General features: G+C 39.6%; 3 protein-coding genes across 11 annotated transcripts in view; 2 read left to right on the plus strand and 1 right to left on the minus strand.

Annotated features, from left to right (window-relative positions):
• Nucleotides 1-18: 18 nt before the first annotated feature.
• On the plus strand, nt 19-2,035 carry LOC144206714 (signal recognition particle 14 kDa protein-like). Its single transcript, XM_077731837.1, has 5 exons — nt 19-177; nt 526-598; nt 725-837; nt 1,003-1,035; nt 1,613-2,035. Exons 1-5 carry the CDS (start codon nt 154-156, stop codon nt 1,700-1,702), a joined length of 333 nt encoding a protein of 110 aa, XP_077587963.1. The 5' UTR covers nt 19-153; the 3' UTR covers nt 1,703-2,035.
• Nucleotides 2,036-9,271: 7,236 nt separating this feature from the next.
• Nucleotides 9,272-11,981, plus strand: insm2 (insulinoma-associated 2). Its single transcript, XM_077731826.1, has one exon. It carries the CDS (start codon nt 9,312-9,314, stop codon nt 10,845-10,847), a length of 1,536 nt encoding a protein of 511 aa, XP_077587952.1. The 5' UTR covers nt 9,272-9,311; the 3' UTR covers nt 10,848-11,981.
• A 221-nt stretch (nt 11,982-12,202) lies between these two features.
• ralgapa1 (Ral GTPase activating protein catalytic subunit alpha 1) overlaps nt 12,203-23,670 on the minus strand; it is a 42,258-nt gene continuing 30,790 nt past the window's right edge. For 3 of the 9 annotated variants that reach the window (XM_077731813.1, XM_077731812.1, XM_077731814.1), the window contains 3 exons: nt 18,255-18,379; nt 16,168-16,276; nt 14,403-14,627 (listed from right to left, as the gene is read on the minus strand). In XM_077731813.1, the coding sequence (XP_077587939.1) occupies nt 14,540-14,627; nt 16,168-16,276; nt 18,255-18,379 (322 nt within the window). In that variant the 3' untranslated portion in view covers nt 14,403-14,539. The other 6 variants (XM_077731811.1, XM_077731820.1, XM_077731819.1 and 3 more) reach the window with 4 other exon arrangements.

The raw sequence follows: 23,670 nt of genomic DNA on the forward strand, positions 1-23,670 counted from the left end.
GTACATGCTCTGTTCCACTAGATGGCAGTGTGGTCAAAAAATGGGCGGAAGTGACGACGTGAGAAGAAGAAGAAAATACTCCTAGGTAGTACGTGTACAGTCGTTAGCGTTAGCTGTCTTAAACGCCTACACTTTTCAGTTCCAATCTCAACTATGGTGCTGCTTGAAAACGATTCGGTAAGAATCCACTTCGATTTCCCTCCCATGTATGTCGTTTTCACATTAATCGTCAATTAAGACGCTGTAGAAAACCAGGATTTCAAAAATAAACAGCACGAGTGGCGTTGGGTATTGAGTAATTAGCTACAGCTGACTATTCAGTTTACATTAGGCAAACGCTGAATTGTTTGTTCAAACCCTGACGACGATGCGTAAATATGAGATCAATTTGAAATAATGAGTTGTAATTTAGCAACATGCGTATGCAGATGATACCCAAAAGGGAGTCGATCTTTCATTTTACATCTGTACGTCAAGTATTTGCTGTCTCGACTAAATTGTGCTCTTTTTTTTTTGCTCTCTTAGTTTCTCACAGAACTGACCCGTTTGTTCCAGAAGTGCAGATCTTCCGGCAGTGTTGTCATCACATTAAAAAAGTGTAAGTTGACATTCATGGTGAAATCAAGTTTATTTTGTGGTTGTGGTGGTAGCTTCATAAGAATATATGATAGCTAATGTCTAAAAATATGGTTGCATCTCTCATATGATTTGTTGTCTTTCCCAGATGACGGCAGGACGAAGCCAGTGCCCAGAAAAGGCCACTTGGACTCCTTCGAGCCCACAGACAATAAATGTCTTCTAAGGGCCTCCGATGGCAAGAAGAAAATTAGCACAGTGGTGAGTACGCTTGTTTAGTTTGTCTAATCTAGGTATGGGAACACTATGGCCCACGGGCCACATACGGCCTGTTAGGCCCCCGGGGCAAAAAGTTTGCCCACCCCGTTTGTTGCTGTTTCCCCAGTTAATTTTTTTCCGATCTGACGTTTTTCCTCTTACTTACAGATCACCACCAAAGAAGTCATCAAATTCCAAATGGTAAGTTGTTTGTTTTTCCCCATAAGCCTTTTTTGCACTGCGACACCCATTTTACATTGGAAAAAAATCTCAAATTGATAATTTTGTAAATGTATTGTATATTAACAATATAAAGTAGGTCTCAAGGTTATATTATATAAAGCCAAAAAGTACAATTTTCACGCTGACGTTATGTCTGCGGACCTTGAATAACGCTCAATTTATTTAATGTAGCAACACACAAAAATGAATGCATTTTAATATTATAATTTTGAGTTTATTTCCCCTAAGATTACACTAAAAGCAACATAGGGCTCATGCACTGTCACTAAAAGTTGATGCCCTTGAAACCAAACAACTTCAATCTTGTAATATTACAATTTTCCCCCTCCCGATATTGCTTTAATCTCCTAACATTACGCTAAGAGCAATTTTTGTGCTCAAAGACTTTACATCAATAAAAGTTGGAGACAAACGACTTCTGCTTCACATTTTTATTTTATCCAAACAGTAACCTAACATGCTTTATTGTAACAATATAACATGGAGCAAAAACAAGGTAATGCTTTCACATGGTAACAGACTGGTATTTTTGCAGGCTTACTCCAACCTCCTGCGAGCGCACATCGACGGCTTGAAGAAGAAAGACAAGAAGAGCAAAAGCAAGAAGACCAAAGCCACTCAGTGATTTGGAAGCTAAGCTCTTGAACTGATCCCATTCCGAGCTAACAATCCAATCTGGTAGCAAGAACCTCCATCGGCCACGACGACTGACGTCGGGGACCCCAGTCTGGTGCCCATTTTCTTGTGCAATGGCCACCCTTTCTATTTATGTTCAAGTGAGTACTTTGAAAGTGACTTTTTTTTTTATAATACTTTGTCTTTCCAGGCTTTAATTGAAACAGTCCAGTGTTTCACATAATTTTATTTGGATTGTGCAAGTACAACGGTTCCATAAAGCTCAAAGTCCCACACTTTGTACTAAATTGCACTTGTTTTAATAAAAGTTCTGTGATGGAAAGGTTACTGTCTGTGTTTAATCTGCTCGTGCATTCCTGGAAGGATCCTTGTTGCTCTGTTCTTGTTGTGTACGAGGCTCTCACGGTGCCCGAGGCTCTCACGGTGCCCGAGGCTACCACGGTGCCCGAGGCTACCACGGTGCCCGAGGCTACCACGGTGCCCGAGGCTACCACGGTGCCCGAGGCTACCACGGTGCCCGAGGCTACCACGGTGCCCGAGGCTACCACGGTGCCCGAGGCTACCACGGTGCCCGAGGCTACCACGGTGCCCGAGGCTACCACGGTGCCCGAGGCTACCACGGTGCCCGAGGCTACCACGGTGCCCGAGGCTACCACGGTGCCCGAGGCTACCACGCTGCCCGAGGCTACCGTGATAGCCTCGGGCAGCGTGGTAGCCTCGGGCACCACAAGTACTAGTACTCATACAAGTACTAGTACCGAGGCTACCACGGTGCCCGAGGCTACCACGGTGCCCGAGGCTACCACGGTGCCCGAGGCTATTACGGTAGCCTCGGGCAGCGTGGTAGCCTCGGGCAGCGTGGTAGCCTCGGGCACCGTGGTAGCCTCGGGCACCGTGGTAGCCTCGGGCACCGTGGTAGCCTCGGGCACCGTGGTAGCCTCGGGCACCGTGGTAGCCTCGGGCACCGTGGTAGCCTCATACGGGCTCATATAAATACTCTGGTACAAGTACTAGTACTCTTACAAGTACTAGTACTCTTACAAGTACTAGTACTCTTACAAGTACTAGTACTCTTACAAGTACTAGTACTCTTACAAGTACTAGTACTCTTACAAGTACTAGTACTCTTACAAGTACTAGTACTCTTACAAGTACTAGTACTCTTACAAGTACTAGTACTCTTACAAGTACTAGTACTCTTACAAGTACTAGTACTCTTACAAGTACTAGTACTCTTACAAGTACTAGTACTCTTACAAGTACTAGTACTCTTACAAGTACTAGTACTCTTACAAGTACTAGTACTCTTACAAGTACTAGTACTCTTACAAGTACTAGTACTCTTACAAGTACTAGTACTCTTACAAGTACTAGTACTCTTACAAGTACTAGTACTCTTACAAGTACTAGTACTCTTACAAGTACTAGTACTCTTACAAGTACTAGTACTCTTACAAGTACTAGTACTCTTACAAGTACTAGTACTCTTACAAGTACTATGTAAGAGTACTCTTACAAGTACTATGTAAGAGTACTCTTACAAGTACTATGTAAGAGTACTCTTACAAGTACTATGTAAGAGTACTCTTACAAGTACTATGTAAGAGTACTCTTACAAGTACTATGTAAGAGTACTCTTACAAGTACTATGTAAGAGTACTCTTACAAGTACTATGTAAGAGTACTCTTACAAGTACTATGTAAGAGTACTCTTACAAGTACTATGTAAGAGTACTCTTACAAGTACTATGTAAGAGTACTCTTACAAGTACTATGTAAGAGTACTCTTACAAGTACTATGTTAGAGTACTCTTACAAGTACTATGTAAGAGTACTCTTACAAGTACTATGTAAGAGTACTCTTACAAGTACTATGTAAGAGTACTCTTACAAGTACTATGTAAGAGTACTCTTACAAGTACTATGTAAGAGTACTCTTACATAGTACTTGTAAGAGTACTCTTACAAGTACTATGTAAGAGTACTCTTACAAGTACTATGTAAGAGTACTCTTACAAGTACTATGTAAGAGTACTCTTACAAGTACTATGTAAGAGTACTCTTACAAGTACTATGTAAGAGTACTCTTACAAGTACTATGTAAGAGTACTCTTACAAGTACTATGTAAGAGTACTCTTACAAGTACTATGTAAGAGTACTCTTACAAGTACTATGTAAGAGTACTCTTACAAGTACTATGTAAGAGTACTCTTACAAGTACTATGTAAGAGTACTCTTACAAGTACTATGTAAGAGTACTCTTACAAGTACTATGTAAGAGTACTCTTACAAGTACTATGTAAGAGTACTCTTACAAGTACTATGTAAGAGTACTCTTACTAGTACTATGTAAGAGTACTCTTACTAGTACTATGTAAGAGTACTCTTACTAGTACTATGTAAGAGTACTCTTACTAGTACTATGTAAGAGTACTCTTACTAGTACTATGTAAGAGTACTCTTACTAGTACTATGTAAGAGTACTCTTACTAGTACTATGTAAGAGTACTCTTACTAGCACAAGTACTATGTAAGAGTACTCTTACTAGCACAAGTACTTGTAAGAGTACTCTTACTAGCACAAGTACTTGTAAGAGTACTAGTACTAGCACAAGTACTTGTAAGAGTACTAGTACTAGCACAAGTACTTGTAAGAGTACTAGTACTAGCACAAGTACTTGTAAGAGTACTAGTACTAGCACAAGTACTTGTAAGAGTACTAGTATAGTAAGGCTTTTTTTCTCAAAAAAAACGACATAGTATAGTAAGGCTTTTTTTCTTCAAAAAAAACGACATAGTATAGTAAGGCTTTTTTCTTCAAAAAAACGACATAGTATAGTAAGGCTTTTTTCTTCAAAAAAAACAACATAGTATAGTAAGGCTTTTTTCTTCAAAAAAAACGACATAGTATAGTAAGGCTTTTTCTTCAAAAAAAACGACATAGTATAGTAAGGCTTTTTTTCTCAAAAAACGACATAGTATAGTAAGGCTTTTTTCTTCAAAAAAACGACATAGTATAGTAAGGCTTTTTTCTTCAAAAAAACGACATAGTATAGTAAGGCTTTTTTCTTCAAAAAAACGACATAGAATAGTAAGGCTTTTTCTTCAAAAAAACGACATAGTATAGTAAGGCTTTTTTCTTCAAAAAAAACGACATAGTATAGTAAGGCTTTTTTCTTCAAAAAAACGACATAGTATAGTAAGGCTTTTTTCTTCAAAAAAAACGACAAAGTATAGTAAGGCTTTTTTTTCTCAAAAAACGACATAGTATAGTAAGGCTTTTTTTCTCAAAAAACGACATAGTATAGTAAGGCTTTTTTTCTCAAAAAACGACATAGTATAGTAAGGCTTTTTTTTCTCAAAAAACGACATAGTATAGTAAGGCTTTTTTCTTCAAAAAAACGACACAGTATAGTAAGGCTTTTTTCTTCAAAAAAACGACATAGTATAGTAAGGCTTTTTTCTTCAAAAAAACGACATAGTATAGTAAGGCTTTTTTCTTCAAAAAAACGACATAGTATAGTAAGGCTTTTTTCTTCCAAAAAAACGACATAGTATAGTAAGGCTTTTTTCTTCCAAAAAAACGACATAGTATATCAAGGCTTTTTTTCTCAAAAAACGACATAGTATAGTAAGGCTTTTTTCTTCAAAAAAAACGACAAAGTATAGTAAGGCTTTTTTCTTCAAAAAAAACGACATAGTATATCAAGGCTTTTTTCTTCAAAAAAACGACATAGTATAGTAAGGCTTTTTTCTTCAAAAAAAAAAACGACATAGTATAGTAAGGCTTTTTTCTTAAAAAAAACGACATAGTATAGTAAGGCTTTTTTCTTCAATAAAACGACATAGTATAGTAAGGCTTTTTTTGTAAAAATAAAAACGACATAGTATAGTAAGGCTTTTTGGCTTCAAAAACGACATAGTATAGTAAGGCTATTTTTCTCTAAAAAACTACATGGTATAGTAAGACTTTTATTCCCTTGATTGTTTTTCTTGTATTTGTAGTCAAGAGCTTCCAACAATGACTAAAGGAAGTGTAGCCTAGAGGTTAACTCACTAGTCTCTTGTCTGGGAGACCTGGGTTCGATTCCCGGAAGGGACTCATCATTTTCACTTAGTTGTTTCTGTGGACTTCTTGTCAAGACACTGAAATGATTACAGAGGAAAGTGTAAGCCACTTGGTGGCGCAGAGGTTAGAACACTGGACTCCCGTGTGGCAGACCTGGGTTCGATTCCCACTGTCGACCTTTGGCTGATCACCGAACCAAGTAGTCTGGAAAATGGAATGAGAAGAAAAAAAAAAGAAAACTTTTTAATTTATATTAAACACTTAGTCATACTTTTCAGCAAAAGGTTATATTCCGAACTGCCTTCGGCAGTTCGGAAGACACTTGATGGACCTGTATGTGCGAAAGGCGTTCTCGGGTCGGCCTTCGGCCGACCCTCGACCGCTTGCTTGGTCAGTGAACCGCCGACACCGGGAAGCGAACTCACGTTCTCTCGGTGCAAAGGCGAGTGTGCAACCCACTACACCAACTCGTGCCCCACTTATACACGGGTGTTGAAACGTTTTATCCAAGGAAATGGGGTGAAACACTTAGTCATTTTTTACTCAAAATGCTTCATCCACCACTGAACACTTATATACTTATACACTTAGAACTTATTCTTTTAACTGAATAATATTTGGAAAATCTTTGCCTGCACTGGGATTTGAACCCAGGACCTCATAGGCGACAGACTGATGACTTAGCCACTGGGCCACCACCCTGTGAAAGAAAGTGGTAGTACTTATACTTTTACCTCTTTCATTCACCTGAATAATATTGGGAAAATCTTTGCCTGCACTGGGATTTGAACCCAGGACCTCATAGGCAATAGACTAATGACTTAGCCACTGGGCCACCATCCTGTGAGAGAAAGTAGTAATACTTATACTTTTATCTCATTCATTTACCTGAATAATATTTGGAAAATCTTTGCAAGCACTTGTTCACTGGAGTTTAGTATACAAAAGTATGCAAAATTATGAATTGAAAACGGAACTAGGTATAGTTGTAAGTAAAGCTGGCCGCAATGTTACCAGGACAATTTCAAAATAAAATAACGGAAACATGAAATGCATTCAGGTTAAGGGGGATTTCGCAACTTCGATCTTGTTTCATATGTGGGTTTCGTACCAAGAGGCATTCGTAAGTAGATGTGAGACTGCACTTTGTAGTGTACATGTGTCCATCCAACAAATTGGTATTGCAGCTATGCTTCTTTCCAGTAGGTGAGGCTAGAGTAACACGTACTTATTGCTTTCTGACAACGGCGCCCTGCCTTGAATGTTATTCTTCTAACTCAAGACCAGTCGAGCAACATTTAAGAGGTATTATCTTAGTTTCGACCTATTACAGACTGGAGATATTCTAGGGGACCTGGGTTCAAATACAGGTCATGTCCATCTGTGTGGAGTTTACATGTTCTCCCTGGGCCGACGTGGGTTTCTTCCGGGTACTCAGGTTCCCTCCCACACTGCAAAACATGCATGGTAAACTGGTTGGACACACTAAATTTCCCCTAGGTATGGATGTGAGTGTGAATGGTTGTCCGTCCACTTGTGCCCTGCGATCGGCTGGCCACGGGGACAGCTGGGGATTGGCTCCAGCACCCCCCACGACCCTAATGAGGATAAAATGGTTCAGAAAATGAGATGAGGGGGCGAATGAATGAAAATTAGATTGGACATCTAGTGCTGTCAATGGCAGCCCAGAATAATGAAAGTTTGTTTACCTGGAAAAAAATTGCAACCTGTTGGTTCCTTTACTAGATCGTCACACCCCTTTTTTAAATCATATACTATTACAAAGGTTCTTGGAGGCCACACCCCTAAGTCATAAGGCCAACAGGGCTTCTTCTCACACTGGTCTCCTCTTGATTGATTTCCAAATGAGCGACCCTACCTCCAACAACTCATTGGCTGACATGTGGAGTTTGTGGCTGGCGTGGAAGGTACGAGTGTGCCCGGGGTGAAGTACACGTACTATGTGTATGTGTGTGTGGAATGGGATTGTGGGGGCAGTGCCTGCTGGATGGATGAATGTCCTTTCCGATCCCTTATCAGCTACAGCAGCTCCTGGTGGGGGTGGCGTTGGGGGTATGCCTGCTGTGTCATAATTGCCCAAACACACATGCAAACAGAAGCGTGTGCGCACAGCAAGATATCAGCATTCACACAGGGGCCATATACAACAGAGAGAGAGGGAAAGCCATTCCCAAGCTATTCCCACCACCAATAAAGACACTTGAGTGGGACCAAGACCTTCATTAGTAGTCTTACAGTGATAGGATCAGTAACTGCGAGTCCCTTGGGTGCTGTTTCTATTGTTACTTCTGCTCTAGGCAACGCGCAATTGGAATAGTACATTTGTCACGAATTAAGTGAGCGATGAACCATAAAATAAAATATATTTAAAAATCACCTAAAAAAAGATATTCTTTTGAGTATGGATTGTTTTTAATGGTAGTAAAATGATGCTGATAATAATAGGTTGAATGAGAAAAATAAGGCATATTTAGAAGATTAACAAGGTGGAAGTAGTTGTATTAAAACATTATATTTAAAATATATTATTATTCAATGATTGATTTTTTGTACCATTTATCCTCACATGGGTTATGTGTTAGAGCCTATTTCAGCTAACTACAGGCACCAGACGGGGGACACCCAGAAGTGGTGGCCACACTCGAACATAGGGCCAATTTAGAGAGTTCAACCAGCCTACCATGCATGTTCTGCGGAATTGGAAGGAAACCGGAGTACCCGGAGAAAAAAACCCACCCAAACACGGTGCGAATGTGGAAACTCTCCACTGGAAAGTCCAAGCCTGGGATCTTACCCTTGACCTCAGAACTGGGTGGCCGACGCACGAACCACATATTTAAGACATTTGACGTGTTTCATGGCCAGGTGCGTTGACAGCACTTAGATTTTGACAATTAGGGGGTGTGGTCAATGCTGGCACAAACTAGTTAGAGTGGCAACAAAGTTTTATTTACCCTTTTACATTTTTTTTTAATAACCTTCAATACCTATAAATTAGGTTCGGTCAACAATTTGAGATAAAAGTCACCTGAATGTCATTTTAAAAGCTACTTTACTTGGTCCTTTTACAAATAAATATGTGACTCATACTTAAAAAAAAGGACGAGATACATTTCAAATTTCAAAATGTTTTTGCCAATAATAACAAATAGATATTTTTGGTTGAAAAAAAATCAAGATGTTTTTGTGGACGAAATCGAAAGAGATTGTGTCGTGTGAATGTTTTGCACCTTTCAAAGTTGCAATGCTGAGAATATAGATCAGAGATGATGGGAATAAAATAATATACATACAGATCTTTTTTTTTCTCAAAGCATCCCCACGAAAAGGACTGGGTTTTGTTCCACTCATATGTCATGAGCTGGAAACATGGTCCAGTGGCACCTGCGCTCCCACCCCCTCCCTGGCTCCCCCCTCCGTCCAAACCCTACTTGAAAGTGTCTTCAGACAACAGACCTTGCTCTTTCTCGCCCGGTGGTGCCACGAAGCATCATCCCCACTGTCACCATGCCTCGAGGATTCCTGGTAAAAAGGACCAGGCGAGGCTCCGCGTCACATCGACCGCGCAACAGCAAGCCACTCGCCCAGTGGCACGATGGCCAGAGCCGCTGCGGGGAGACTGAGCCCGTCAAGGAAAACCACGTGTGGGGCGTCCCGAGCCCCGACGTGGCACCCCCGCCGGCCCCTCGCGAGGACTCCGTGGGTGTCACCGAAGTGTGGAATCTCCACGTGGAGTCCGCCGTAGAGGCAGAGGAGGCGGACCGACGGGCGCAGTTGCCGGACCCCGAAGTCGACATGACCACCCCCGCGGGGGAGGACTTCTCCTGCTTCCTCTCCCCTCCGCATCCCTCAGTACAAGCCCGTGCCGAGGTGGAAAAGAAAGCGCTACTCACACAAACGTGCTTGTCCTCGTCCCCGGAGACACAATTGCCGTTTTTGGTGAGTTCGACACGGACGTCAACGCGAGTGACGTCCCCCGACGCCCGCTTTTCGTCTTACGGTCCTCTTCCGAAATACGAGTCCGACATGGCGACCTTGTTCCCCCCGCTTGTTAACCCCGGGCATCATGCAGGTGGAAGAAAACGTTCTCCCCCGGATTCGAACAAACACAACCGGGTCAAAGCCAAAGTAAACAGGAAGCTTACCTTCGAGGACGAAGTGACCACCTCTCCGGTTTTAGGTCTGCGCATCAAGAAGGAAGGTCCAGAAGCGACGAGGCGACAACCCCGCGACAAGTCGTCGTCTGGAAGTCAGCCGTTGGGGGAATTCATCTGCCAACTTTGCAAGGAGGAGTACGCCGACCCGCTCTCTCTGGCCCAGCACAAGTGCTCCCGCATCGTGAGGGTGGAGTACCGCTGCCCCGAATGCGACAAAGTCTTCAGCTGCCCCGCTAACCTGGCTTCGCACCGCCGTTGGCACAAGCCCCGTCCGACCGGAGGTCAGTCTCCCTCGGTGAAGCAACTCGAGGCGGACGGGAGGGAGACGGAGTCGCTGCGTGGGGTCAACCGGCACCGGGCGGCGCGGGACAACAACGCTACCTCGGACTCCTCTTCGCCTCTTTACCCGCCGGACAGCGGCCCCCCACCGGGTCTGTTCGTGTTCAACGCTGGCCCATATGAAGCTCTAGAGTTCGGCCACGAGGAAGAAGAGGAAGCAGAGTTGTACGACTGTCGATACTGCGGCAAACAATTCCGTCGACAAGCCTACCTGAGGAAGCATACGGCGGCGCACGAAATGGCGACTTCAAGCCGTCAAGTCGCGTTCGTGTGTCACCTGTGCGGTGCTCGCTTCCCGTCGGCCGACGTGCGGGACAAGCACCGCGTGTGGCACGCTATGCGGGACGAGCTCCTGGGAAGAGACGGAGGAGGTTGTGGCTTCGCGGCGGAGGGATACGGCGTCAACCGGGAGCGCGAACAGCAACTCTTCGCGTGCAAACTTTGTTCCGCCGCTTTCCTCAGCTCGCCGGGGCTCGCGAGACACGTGAGCAAGTCTCATCCTGGGGAAAACATGCACGTCATCATGCACATGGCCGTCACGAACTAATACATTCCGCATAAAAGTGTGTTAAATCATTTTTGTTGTTGTTGGGAAGATATGTCCATAATTTGCATCCAAACACGTCGTAGTGTAGTATTGGGATTTTACGTTAACGCAGTAGAAAATGAGTACTACTTCTTCTATGGTATGGAAAGAACTTCCAGACCAGGTGTATAAATTAATCAAGAAAAAACATTACATTGGTGTCAGTTTTGTTTATATATAACCCTGACAATCTAAAATCGATCGTGCCTTTCAAATGGTAGATGTAATATGTCGGCACTCTCGTTAAATTAACCATCCTCTGTAATATTAATCCAGTGCAAATGAATTTTGGATCTAAAAATTTCATAGACATCCAATACAGTTTGACTCGGCAGGCAGCCTTCGATTGTTTGGTCAGGACTAGATCTCCAGTCATATTCTCTATGTTTACCTAAATATTAATTAAAGAAATTTGTAACATTAAATACACAAAATGCAATTTAGAATTGTATTGAAAAAATCAACTAACATTTTCTATTACCTAATCAATGGAGCACGTTTCACTTCCATTGATGTCCATTTCAATTTGACTGGGAGGGGCAAATGAATGAACGTCCATCCATTCGCCCCTCCTAGCCAAAATAAATTGGACTTTTAGCTCCGTCCATTGAGCCAACAGGCTATAAATAAGGCAACTGTAACATTAAACCAACACACAAAACAGCTCTCAAATAACATTAGAAAAATAAGATAGTTAAATCAATAGTTTGCCAGTAAAAAACAAACGCATCACAATTACATAGTTAAGTTTTTTTCCAGCCTCTATGCAGTATTTACATTTAGACACTCAAAGTTATTCGCTATCCGTGGTGCTGAAAGTGACAGGCAAAGAGGAAATTTGAACACAAAAAATAAACACGTCTACTTCATTCATGAATAAAAAGTACCGTGACTCCCATGTATATGATAATCTTTGTTATCACAAACATAATGCATCTCCTGCCAATTTTATATTATAACAAATGATTAAGCAACAAATTGTCCATTTTGTGCGACTTGAACGGGCCGGGCCGTCCACGATGTTAGAGACATTTTCTGTAAGACTGGAATGTAATGTAATCCTGTAAAATGCCTTTTATATTAAATAAGCCAACAGACTTAGGCCTAAAATATTTTCGTACACAAATGGAAATTAACATTTGTCGCTATAGTACTATAATGTCATTAAAGGGTATAAACTACTGTTGAAATATATGTATCATTTAAGGTAGTTTTGTATACTGTATTTTGATATGTTTAATGTGACATGTCAATAAATATAAATGCTGAATAATGAACCTGTGTTATTTTTAAGGAATTCTAAACACACCAGTGAATAATGTGAACAGTTTATTGTCAATATATCCATGCTTTTTTTGAATGGCGTGTTTACTGTAGATGTTATACTAGGTTGACAGTAAGTTTGCAAGGAGTGTGACCTGGTTACATGGTCAATACATGCATTTGTAGTACTGAGCTGGCATCATGCAGTAGTCTATATATAATGCCTGATTACATACAGTACCCAAGGCAGTTTCAAATTTGACCATTTTGTTTAAGCTCGTGCAAATCGGAAGTCATTTTTGTGATAAATTGGACCTCCTGTTTAATGGGAGGCGACTTGACACAAATTTGAACATTTGAACTCAAATTTGTCTAAAAAAGCAAGGGCACAATACTGCAGGGTAACAAATGTTCATAGAATTTGATGTTAAAGTATATTTTGCATGGCCGAAAATGTGCTTTATGGTTTCTGTATTGTACTTTTTGTTTTGGTAAAAGAAAAGACTGACTGAAATCAAGATCCACAACACAGGCGAATCTTTTACTCATCGGCCGCCATTGCCAGCTCTAAACGTCCAATTCAGTCCAAGTGGGGGAGTGGCAGCAAATGAACGAAAGTTAATACGTTGCCACTCTCCCACTTCAAATGAATTGGACACCTAATAGCGATGAAGTAGTGATCCACTCATGTATATAACAGTACTGGTAACAATCAAACAAACTGTGAAGTTCATCAAAAAGAGGAAGCTCTAACAACAAGAAATTGACCTTTTCTCCATTTTGCATATTTCTGAATCTAACAAGTCACACATTGCTTTTGTTCTGAAACAGTGGAACAAAAACACAGGAGAAAATTAACAGCAGATTTCCTGAAAATACATGGTGGGGGGGGGGGGGGGGGGGGGTCGGGGGGGACTTTGAGGCTGTTTAGTGCCTCAGATATTTTCCATTGATTTTAAGGCACTTCTACTTTTCTTTGTGTTTAGCAAGTGATCATCCACAAGACTTGAGCTCCTTATCCAATGAACACGTCACAATGTAGTGGAGTGTTTTAGTTAGATTTTTTTGTTCCTGCGTTTAACGGAAGTGCTGTAATAAAAGCATTGAATGTTGTCATGTGAATCCACATTCGGTTTTTGCAAAGACTCTATTTTCACATAACAGAATCGCGACAGATAATATATCTAATATATATATCTATATATACATTTAAAGTCAGGTGCAAAGAAATCTATGGAAGTAGTTCCGTTGCGCTGAATGACAAATGTTGACAAAAGCCTTGAAAAGGAGCAAAATATAACCAGCAACTTGTTGGTAAGTGAAAGAAAAATAAAAGTAATAAACATCAGTGCTCTGCAGCAAAAAAAAATAAAAGAAAATAAAACGACTACAACTCGTTTGTTCTATTTGACCTTTAAATTTACAAAACATTTTTTTCCGGCTCGGCTTTTCTATTGTTGGCAAATCATTTTTTTTTTGTTTCTATGTACATTTGACCTTTTTTTAATTTTTTTTTTACCAACTTAGAGACGCAACACTGCACCGAGAAACAAAAATACTTATAGCTTCATGCACCTTTCCAATGAAATAAAACAAGTAAACAGTATCTGTCTTCAAGATTGATGAATCTCTGAACCGATACCACTTTTTGGTTTACAAGAGTGAGAATGGTATTTTTATAAAAAAAATTTAGGCGGGATACAACTTGACAAATTATTTCTTTTAACATAAATGACTGTATACTCACTTGTTTGACCAGTAATTGCTATTATGGCTTGGGTAGAGATGTTTTAACTCATTAACGGTCCAGTGACGGTGGTAGACGTCCAAACCATTTGAAATTGGGAGAGCTTTCATTCCCTCCCACTTCAATTGGATTGGATGTTTACTAGGGATAAACATAGTGCAATTTAGAGAGGATAATTAGACGTCACACGATTGGACGTCTATCATCCGGCTAAGGGTGACAAGAGAGTTGAATGGAGCATGTCATTTTTGAGTATAAATGTCATTATTAATGCTCTTTTGTTGCCGATACTAGTATCGTAAGACAACTCCTAACAACTGGTTGGAACATGATCATGGCTGAAATCAAAAGCAGGCGGCTGAGTGCAGTTGGAAAAAAAATGTTAGGGTTTTAAAGGAGAGTAGAGTCCACAAATGACAGTAGAATAGGTAGCCTAGTAGGACAATTATTCTGAAAGAATATGAGTTTGCCTTTCAAACTGAGTCAGGAATAGCCAATGATTTTTTGGGGGTTTTTTTTTGGATTGAAATCTAATTTGAATCGTTTTCAGGTCCAGAGAAAATGGGGTGATATGAATGTTTTGCATCAAGTCTTATTGGCCGATCCGGACGAACGTCGGAGCTTCATGGACATGCGAGTCTTGCTAGTTCGAGGAGACATGGGGGAGGCCGAGTCGCTCCCGGCCTCCCCAAGTGCCGGACTTTCTGACCGAAGAATCTCGAGGCAGGAGCCTGTGGAGGATGAGGAATATGTGTGGGGCAGGGAGGGATGGAGGGAGGGACGATAGAGATGAAAATGGATAAAAAAAAGGCCAGGGTGAAAAGAATGAAGGATTGTAAAATACATATCACTTTTACAAACAGCTAACTAACACTATTGCTTCCATGTAGTGTTGCACTGTTACCATTTTATGGCACCCGATACGGATTCCGAAAGCTGTGTGGTATGGGGTCGAGGTCGATAAACACATTTTTAAAATAACGTTATGTATTTACTTTGAATACTAGATTAAAGCATACTTAGTTGAACGTAAATATATTTCTATCATTGCTTGGTCATATACTGCAAAACTTGGGTGTAAAACAGGGTCCAATCCATCCGAAGTGGGAGGGCTGACACAGAATGAACGTAAATTTGTGTAGTGTACTTGTTTTATTCATTTTTCATGTGAAATTAGTATTTAAAATGTACTTTGTGGCTGCCATTGACGGCACTATACAAATTTTTATTCGCTGACTTCAAATGGATTGGACGTCTCTACTAGTGATACATTTATTTAAAATCAAAAAGTAAATATGGCACAGCACCACCACGTTATTTTTAATAGTACTCCCCGATTCCTCTGACATCATTTTAGTGGCGCATCGGTGCCAATATACTAGTATTGGTATCAGTGCAACACTAATTCTGGGTATTTTCTAACTCTATTAACATAAAAATGTGACAGACATACAAGGAAACACTACTGGTGAGAGCAACACACTGGACATATAACAGTGGAAAGGTTACTACCTCAGACTTGATTGTGTATGTGTGATGCTGAGAGTCTGCCGGTTCTTAGGCTATCATTTTGCTCAAGTTACAGTCGTTAAAATAAAAGAGTTCTGAAAGCCCTTTACGTACACGCTCATTCATTTACCGTAGCGCTTATCCTCACGAGTGACTGGAGCCTATCTATCCCAGGCAACTAGGGGCAAATTAAAGTGATCAACCTGCCTACTCTCCATGTTTTTGCTAGGATCTAGAATCGAACCCTCGATCTTAAAACTGCGAGGCCCACGCGCTAACCACTTTACAAGCTGGTTTTCAAAAATGATTTCCAATGTTAAAAATGACGTCATTAATTTGAAAACTTTTAAAATTCCAAATATAGTTCTATAAAATACCAAAAATAAAACCAGAAAATAGAAAAAATAAGAAGTAAAAGTAAATATACAAAATTGTATTTAAAAGGTATATTGAAAAAAATATTTTAAAATAAAAAGGATGAATGTAATAAAATGTTTCTACATAAATATAAATATTATTACTTATTTCCCCCCATATTTTCTTGAATTGAATGTATTTAAAAATATATATATATTGTATTTTTATTCTCTTTATTATTTATCTTATAAACTTTTATCTTTGTATAATATGATCTTTGACATTTTTTTTTGTTTTTTAATTTAATTAGTCATATTTTGTTTAGCATTATTATTATTCCACTTCATAAAGAGGATACTCCGAATCTATTTTCTATATGTAATCATATCTGTATTTCTGTAATACCATTCACAGCTGGCGTGAAGGACTTTCTGCTTCAAACCTTTGCCTTTCACCCTGAGTCGAAAACTATCCAACGGTTTTGGCACCAAAATACACATAACACTGTGCTCATCTACGTGGGAGGATGAAGAACATAAGAAGGTTCGAAAAAGTCAAACAACAAGGAAACAAATGAAAGGGAAACAATGAGTAGAGAGAAAGGTCCATAAGGTATAAAAAAAGGCCAACATTTTGTGAGAGGGGAAAAAAAACAACAACAAAACAGTAGTTAAGAAAGAAGACAATGTGGGGAAAGTATGGGAGAAATAAAAAAACAAGCAAGGAGGGGAAGGATATTGATGAATGGAAAGGAAAGTGGGAAAGAAGCATGAGATGAAAGATCAAAATTAAAATGAGAAATAGTAAAACAGGACAAGAAGACAAAAAGCCAAATAGACAGAAAATGGTAGGACACAATAATGTGATGTAACAAATGATGGAAAAAAAAAATGTGATACCGTCCGTATTACTCTGAAATCTAATGTATATAAAACTGCAAAGTGCCTCTACATTGGAAAATGTTGATCATATGCTGAATTGACATGTAATTGAGCTACATTAGATAATGATTGCAGACAATAAAGTCTACAAATCTGTCTCACGCCAGTCATAATGCTGTCTGTGCATTTGTATTATCTTTGTTATGCTAAATTTGTTGGCCTGGACTCCACAGATGTTGTGAACAGGTGTATACTGTATGTGTTTGTGTGGCAATGGCAATACTACATCCAAACCAGAAGGAGAGGCATAGACATGAGGTTAGTCAAAGTACCACAAAATCCATGAGATCGAAGAAACGGAAAGGAATTGTGTTAAAAGTGTTAGCTTGAAGAATAAAAAAAAAATACTCATCCCTCACATTCAAAGAGAAGGAAATGTCATATTTACATATATACAATGTCGTTTTGATGCGATTAAAAAACTAAGGAAGTCATAAAAAGTCATTAATCACAAAATTCCAAATCTGGAAAATGGTTTTATAAGTGATCTTATCCAAATAAGGTTGGTAAAGAACAATTTTAATTGAATTGAATGCTTTTATCGTCATTATACAAGTATAATGAGATTGAAATTTGTTCAAGTCTTAATTCTCCAGATGTTTATTAACAAGGGTCCCTCCCTACTTTGGGCCAAAATGCTGAAAGAGTTGAAAATGACATTTCCTTCTAAAGAAAAAACCCAGCACAGAATCCTAGAAATACATGCAGACCTGCAAGGGTAGGAAATACAGAAAAGGCATAACAATGATGTGTAATTAGGATGGAGAAAAAAAACAGCACAATTGATGCTGGACTGTGAAAATAAAGAGCCAATCAGAATGTTGTTCATCTTACTCCTCTTACCTTTTTAGCTATAGGCAAGTGACACAATACGATCTAAAGAACAAATGAGAGGGGAGAAAAAGAAAGACAACAAAGGAAAAGAAGAAGCAAACAAAAAGGGGAACAAATGAAGGTGAGGAAAAAAAGGGGAAATTAATCAAAGAAAAAACAAACAAAAAGGAGAAGCACGTTTGATCACTGCGTTGTTACAAAAAGTGCGTTAAAGAAGTACACTTATTTCAGAGCACAGGATGGCTATAAAATCAATTACTACTAAATGCAATGGTCCAAAAATGATGAGGCTTCATGAATTAGAAAACGTCACCCTGTGTTCTGAAAAATGAAGTATTTGGGTTGAAAAACAAGCAGAATTATTCTTTTTTGCAGGAAGTACCCGGAAAAAACCCACACATGCCCGGGGAGGAAATGCAAACTCCACACTGGGAGGAGTGACCAGGGATCGACCCCAGAACTATGAGGCCGATGCGCTAATTGTCCACTGAGCCACTTGTAACAATTATCATAGTAAAATACAAATTCTCATTCGTTGAGTTAGTTCATTTAACCTTCATTCAAAGCACATGTATAGTTTTAATCATATATATTTTTGAATACATGTATACTATATGACTTTAGCTGTGGATATAAGAGAAGACTGAATCACTGCCTCTTTCCCTGAAGGTAAAAGTTGGTTAGAAAAGAGAAAGCATATCACTAGGAGTGCAGTACCTGTGTCAGTGGGCAGGTGAGTGCAGGGAGCTGGACTGTAGACACGGGCAGCATAATCCTCAAAGGTGGTCGGCTCCTGATGGTGCTGCACAATCGTTTCCAAGTATCGTGCACGCTCCTCGTAGCTGATGTCAAATGTCAAGGTGAAATGAAAATACCAGTGGATGTACTAACGAAGCAAAAGCAAAAAATGATATAGACTATATTTAGAAACTTGAAACATGGTCAGTGACATTGAAACAAAGATGAGGCCAAAAGAGCCACGTGGGGGGTCACCTGGCACGTCGCTCTATGTCTTCGTGAAATGAAGTTCAATGAAAATATTATATTATATATTATATTATATTATGAATGCATAAAAAGAGAAAAAGAATGCAAAAAAAGCAAACATTCTCCAAACAATTTATCATTTGAATGATAGCTGTCAGCCAAAGACTGAAAAGGCAGCGCAGGGATTTGGCAGATAGCAGAGTAAATGGAAACCAGGACTTCAACTGTCTGTCCATCTATTAGCGATAATCTCATTGATAGAATGACATTTATGCTCTTGTCCTCAGTCCGAGTCATACATCCGACAATAATGACATCCAGGCCAAAGGGTCACATCAACACACACATCTATCTGTAGTATTACCATTTACTTTCCTGGCTCCAATAACTAATGATTTTCAGTGTGTGTGTGTGTGTGTCTGTGTGAGGACTGCTGAACATGATGAGATCCATTGTGATCAGGAAAATGCGGCTGGTAAGTGCATGTGTCTCGATTTGAATGTAGGAGGGCGGGCAGGCTAATGAATCTTTAGAATGAAATCTGCGTCTGTACTTCAGTGTGAGATAGTGAATGGCCAGTGAGCCATTTACAATACCGCCCATGGCTTTTCTATTGGGTTATAGAGACGGTCTAAGGGCCTCAAAAGGAGAGGGATTTAGGTCTAATGGTAACTGATCCAGTTAGACACAATGATTATAACAATAACTTCTTCAAAGCAGAGAGCTGGGGGGGAAAAGGATGAAACAAATAGAAGTGAAGGTGAATAGAGGAGCATGAAAAGAAAAACTAGCAAAGGTTAGATTGGGATTTACTCAAGTAAACCAAATTGAAAGCTCAGTCTCGGGTTTTGGAGCATCAAGTATTGAAAATGTTACGCTTGGATCTACTTTTTTTTCTTCTTAAAAGGTGCATCTTGATCATGATGAAAAATGAAAATGACTGCACAAATGTAATTTCACATGTAAAAAAAAAAACCTAATTTAACCATTTCATAGTTATTACACTCCAAGCATTACAATAGGTAATGGGCAGTTTTTCCAGTAATTCTGTCTGTGACACATCTCAGCTAGAATTGATTATCACTTCTAGCTTTTTAGAGTTGCAGAGCTAGTACATGTTGACATAACGCTCACACATTAACAAAAGAAAAGTGCGCTTATGAATAGCATGGATAGTATGTAGGCAGCAGAAATCTGCAGATCATTCTGGGCATGATATCTTCTGTTAGATTTTTTGATGGGCAGGGTCAATACAGTTGATGAAGGAAGACTAATTATGATGCAAAAATATGTGATCATATCCATATTTTTAATGATTTTACTTTGTCCAATGACTCCCCCTAAAATACATGTATTCTACATTAAATCACTGCTAATATACACTATCACATTATTGTGTATGAAGGCACAATGCAACACAGTTTTTTGTTTTGATTTGTTGATTGTAAATTAAATAATTGAAAAAATGCAATGCCCCCAGCATATTAACAATGAATGATTGATTGCCAATCATAAGAGGAGCAACCCATAAACCGAAAAGGGTGTGTTATGCTACCTTCACCACATTGAAATTAACAACCAAAACAAATGTAATGTGGCTTGATTAACATTCATAACTATAAAATAGAGCATAACTGAATTTGAGACTTCCCCTTTACGAAAAATATCTAATTTCCCCAAGGGAAGACAAGAAGGAGAGATTACGATGAAAAGAAAAAGTAGAGCTAAGAAACCTAAGAAGATAGATGAGAGCGAGGATGGTAAAACATCTCTTTTGTATTCAAAAGAAAGAAACTCATTTTCTTTGGTGAGGTTTCCGCCAGTGACAATCCCAGGTCTATCCATTTTACCCCATTTTCCCCTCTCTCCTGCAGAGCTGCTCACTGAGTCAGAGCCCTGTGATCACTTGCAACAGAGTGGGAGCAGAGGCGAGCAGGCCAAAGAGAGGGCTTGTTAGCACATTAGGAGCTGGCCCACCACTGCAGGGTGTAGTATGTGTGTTTGAGAGCGAATACAAGTGTGGTCACACATACAATGTGCTGTGTTAATAGAGTTACTGTTTGTGATATCTGGTGTCAGGCCTTGAACTGGGCGGGCGTCTGGGAGGTGTCTTTTCCATTCCAATTACAGGCCCAGCAATAAATGGGTCAAGCCGCCATACGTGGTACTAATCAACATCACACTTAGGACAGCTGACCCTCAATCATGGCGCTGGAGCATCTCTATCATTTCCCCTGTTTACGGATCATCATTCTCACCTCCTTCTTTGGGACTTGGCCCATATCTAGCCACTCTAGCAACTTCGCCTTGGCATCTGCTACGGACTTCAGGTCTCTCTACCAACACGTCTGGTATCCTCTGCTTACCCTTCATGATGGTTCTCACTGTCTTATCTGGCCCATGTCCGTCCGGTACCTTCACCACATCTCTCTCTCTCTCCTCCTTTTCTCTCTCCCTCGACGCACTTTGCGCTACTGCTGATTGTACTAAATAATGTCCCATTTTAGTATTGAAGATCATTACCACTAGATAGGTATTTGTTACTTTGTGAGTAGGTGGTGAATTACAACAAATAAAAAGATGTTTTTCCTTTGTAATATCCTATTTTTCTGCACATGTGGACACCATGTTTAGGAGGTTAAAGTACTGTGACTATGCCAAGTATTGCAAATATATATATTTTACAATTGAATGTAACATCAGACATTTAAGCCTTTTTGGAAAAGTGAATACACTTATTTCCCCCAAAATCTAAGTCAAAATGTCTGACGACCGTAGCAATCACTTGGTTTTTTTTTTTACCCTTGAAAGTGTGACAGCAATTCATGTGGCAAGTAATTTCAGACATTAATTACTATGGTACGGTTGAGTTGTTAAGAGGAGCCAAAGTCAAAGCCTATTGATCGACCCAAAGCAGAATCAAAGCTGCTGTCAATAGACCAGTTTGTTGGCTGTCCATACATGTTAGAGATGCTCATGTACTTCTATTTGATATATTGCCATTCCATTCACACTTGGGTTGACTGATCATCACTTGAATGGACAAGACAAGACCATTTACTAACCACCAAGGCAGTATTTCATTGTTTTAATGCTTTATGTAGGCTAACTTGAGACCAAATACTACTCTTGAAGGCAGCTATTCCACAACACTCTAAAAAAAACAAAAAGATCACCTTATATAACTTTTTTTTTCTGTACAGAAATTTTGACAGAAATGACTTTCTAATTCAAATGGAAGAGCCTCCATTACAAGGTCAACTGCCTTCTCAGAAAGAAGGCAAATTGCAAAATGTTGGGGGACAACATAACCTTTGGCCCTATCTATCGCAAGGGTTAAAGCGCTCCTCTGAAATAAATGCTTGTATCTCATTCGGCATCTAACACAGCACCACCATATCGGTCCTCCCCACCCGAGGCATTGGAACAGGCAACAGAGAGAAGCACATCAGAGGGATAATACAATTGGAAAAGCTTTACAGCGTGTAATGATAAACCTATGTGTACATGCGTGTGTGTCCATGCCCAAAGGGACAAGCTAATGGGTTTATATCTTTCTGTGATAGCAATGATATGGAGGGCTTTGTGATTTCATTATGAGACTGCGTGCGCATGTGTCCACGTACGAGGGAGACGGCTTGGTCTAATGCACGACTCGCATGGGCACACACACTACACATAAAGATATTTTCAATGCCATATTTATCCCAATTACGCTTCTTATTTTTAACCCAAAGCAAAAGCAGAAGCCAAGTAATTGATACATTCATTACACTTTGATACACGTTTCATATCCATCTTTTACCACACAGTGCAGTTACAATGTGTTCCATGGAAACGCGCCCATTTAACACACCCACACGTGTTGGTGCATGTCACGCACACCATGGCAATAATTCCCAGATTAAAGAGATGCTTCTTATTCTTATCTGCAAAGCTCTAATAGTTCAGATGTTATTTGCCGTATGCACATCAACACCCACACACATTCGATCTTATTACAAAAAGGTTAATATTTAGTCTGATGAATTACTATATATTTATAGAAAGGAGTCGGAATTAGAAGTCAAATAGCAAAAACGTCAAACAGAACTAAGCAAAAGAAACTTCTTTTTTTTTAAATCGGAATATGAGAAGACATTTTAATGAAGATTCAGTTGGCTTGTTGAATCATTGTTTACAATTTATTTTTAAAAATAAAATGTCGTTTTGTTAGACTTTCATCTAGGTAAAAATTCTAACAAAATGTTTGTTAAACTAATTACTATTAAGCCATAAAGTCAGTGTGCTTACAGTAATGCTTCGAAAATACTGAAACAACCGTCATGTACTATTGAATCGCTGGGGTTATTTAATTTCTGTTAAGTACTAAAAAGTGGAAGGTACGTACGGTGAGGTACTTTCCGCAGATTAATCTGCTAATCATCGGTTCTGGTAGTAAATGTTTTTGATAAAAAAAGTGAGTTACATTTATGATAGCCATCATTAAACTATCTGGATTGGTATTATTTAGTTAGAATATATCAACTAATATACGTAATTCATGTTCTTTGAGCCCAGCTGTAACCCTAAAACTTTTACCATAAACACCTTGTGTTCTCTAAACACAGGGCAGATCAGGCTGTTTATCTCTCAGAGGGAGGTCTGCTTTTGCAAAGGCTTGATCAAGCTACTGATGGCTTGAGCTCATGGGTCTGCACTCACAGTTCAGTGGTACAAGATGTGCATGGGCACAATCAAGACAAGAATCCGATATTTGGGGAAGTAACACTTCATACAAATAATACAACTTGATTGATATCACCTCATTTTGACCTTGTTTGATTATGTGGATGATAAACTTATATGGAATCCTCAGTTGAAAGGTAAAGATTGTATTATATATAGAGGTTACCACACTACCAATTGTTAACTCTTTTAGTGCCATTACCGTTGGTAGGCGTCCAATCACACGGCTCTTCTCATCCTTCTGCTGAGAGTTGAAATGAGTTCATCATCATCTATCACTGTCAATGGTAGCCAATGAGTAAAAAGTGGAAGTAAAATTTGTGAAGTAAATCATTATTTTTGGTTACAAAATTCTCCGCAATCAAATCGGACGCCTGTAAGAACCAAGACGATCAACAAGGCCATTTTCGCTTATAGG

Source organism: Stigmatopora nigra, chromosome 13 (assembly GCF_051989575.1).
Source record: "Stigmatopora nigra isolate UIUO_SnigA chromosome 13, RoL_Snig_1.1, whole genome shotgun sequence".
Taxonomy (NCBI): domain Eukaryota; kingdom Metazoa; phylum Chordata; class Actinopteri; order Syngnathiformes; family Syngnathidae; genus Stigmatopora; species Stigmatopora nigra.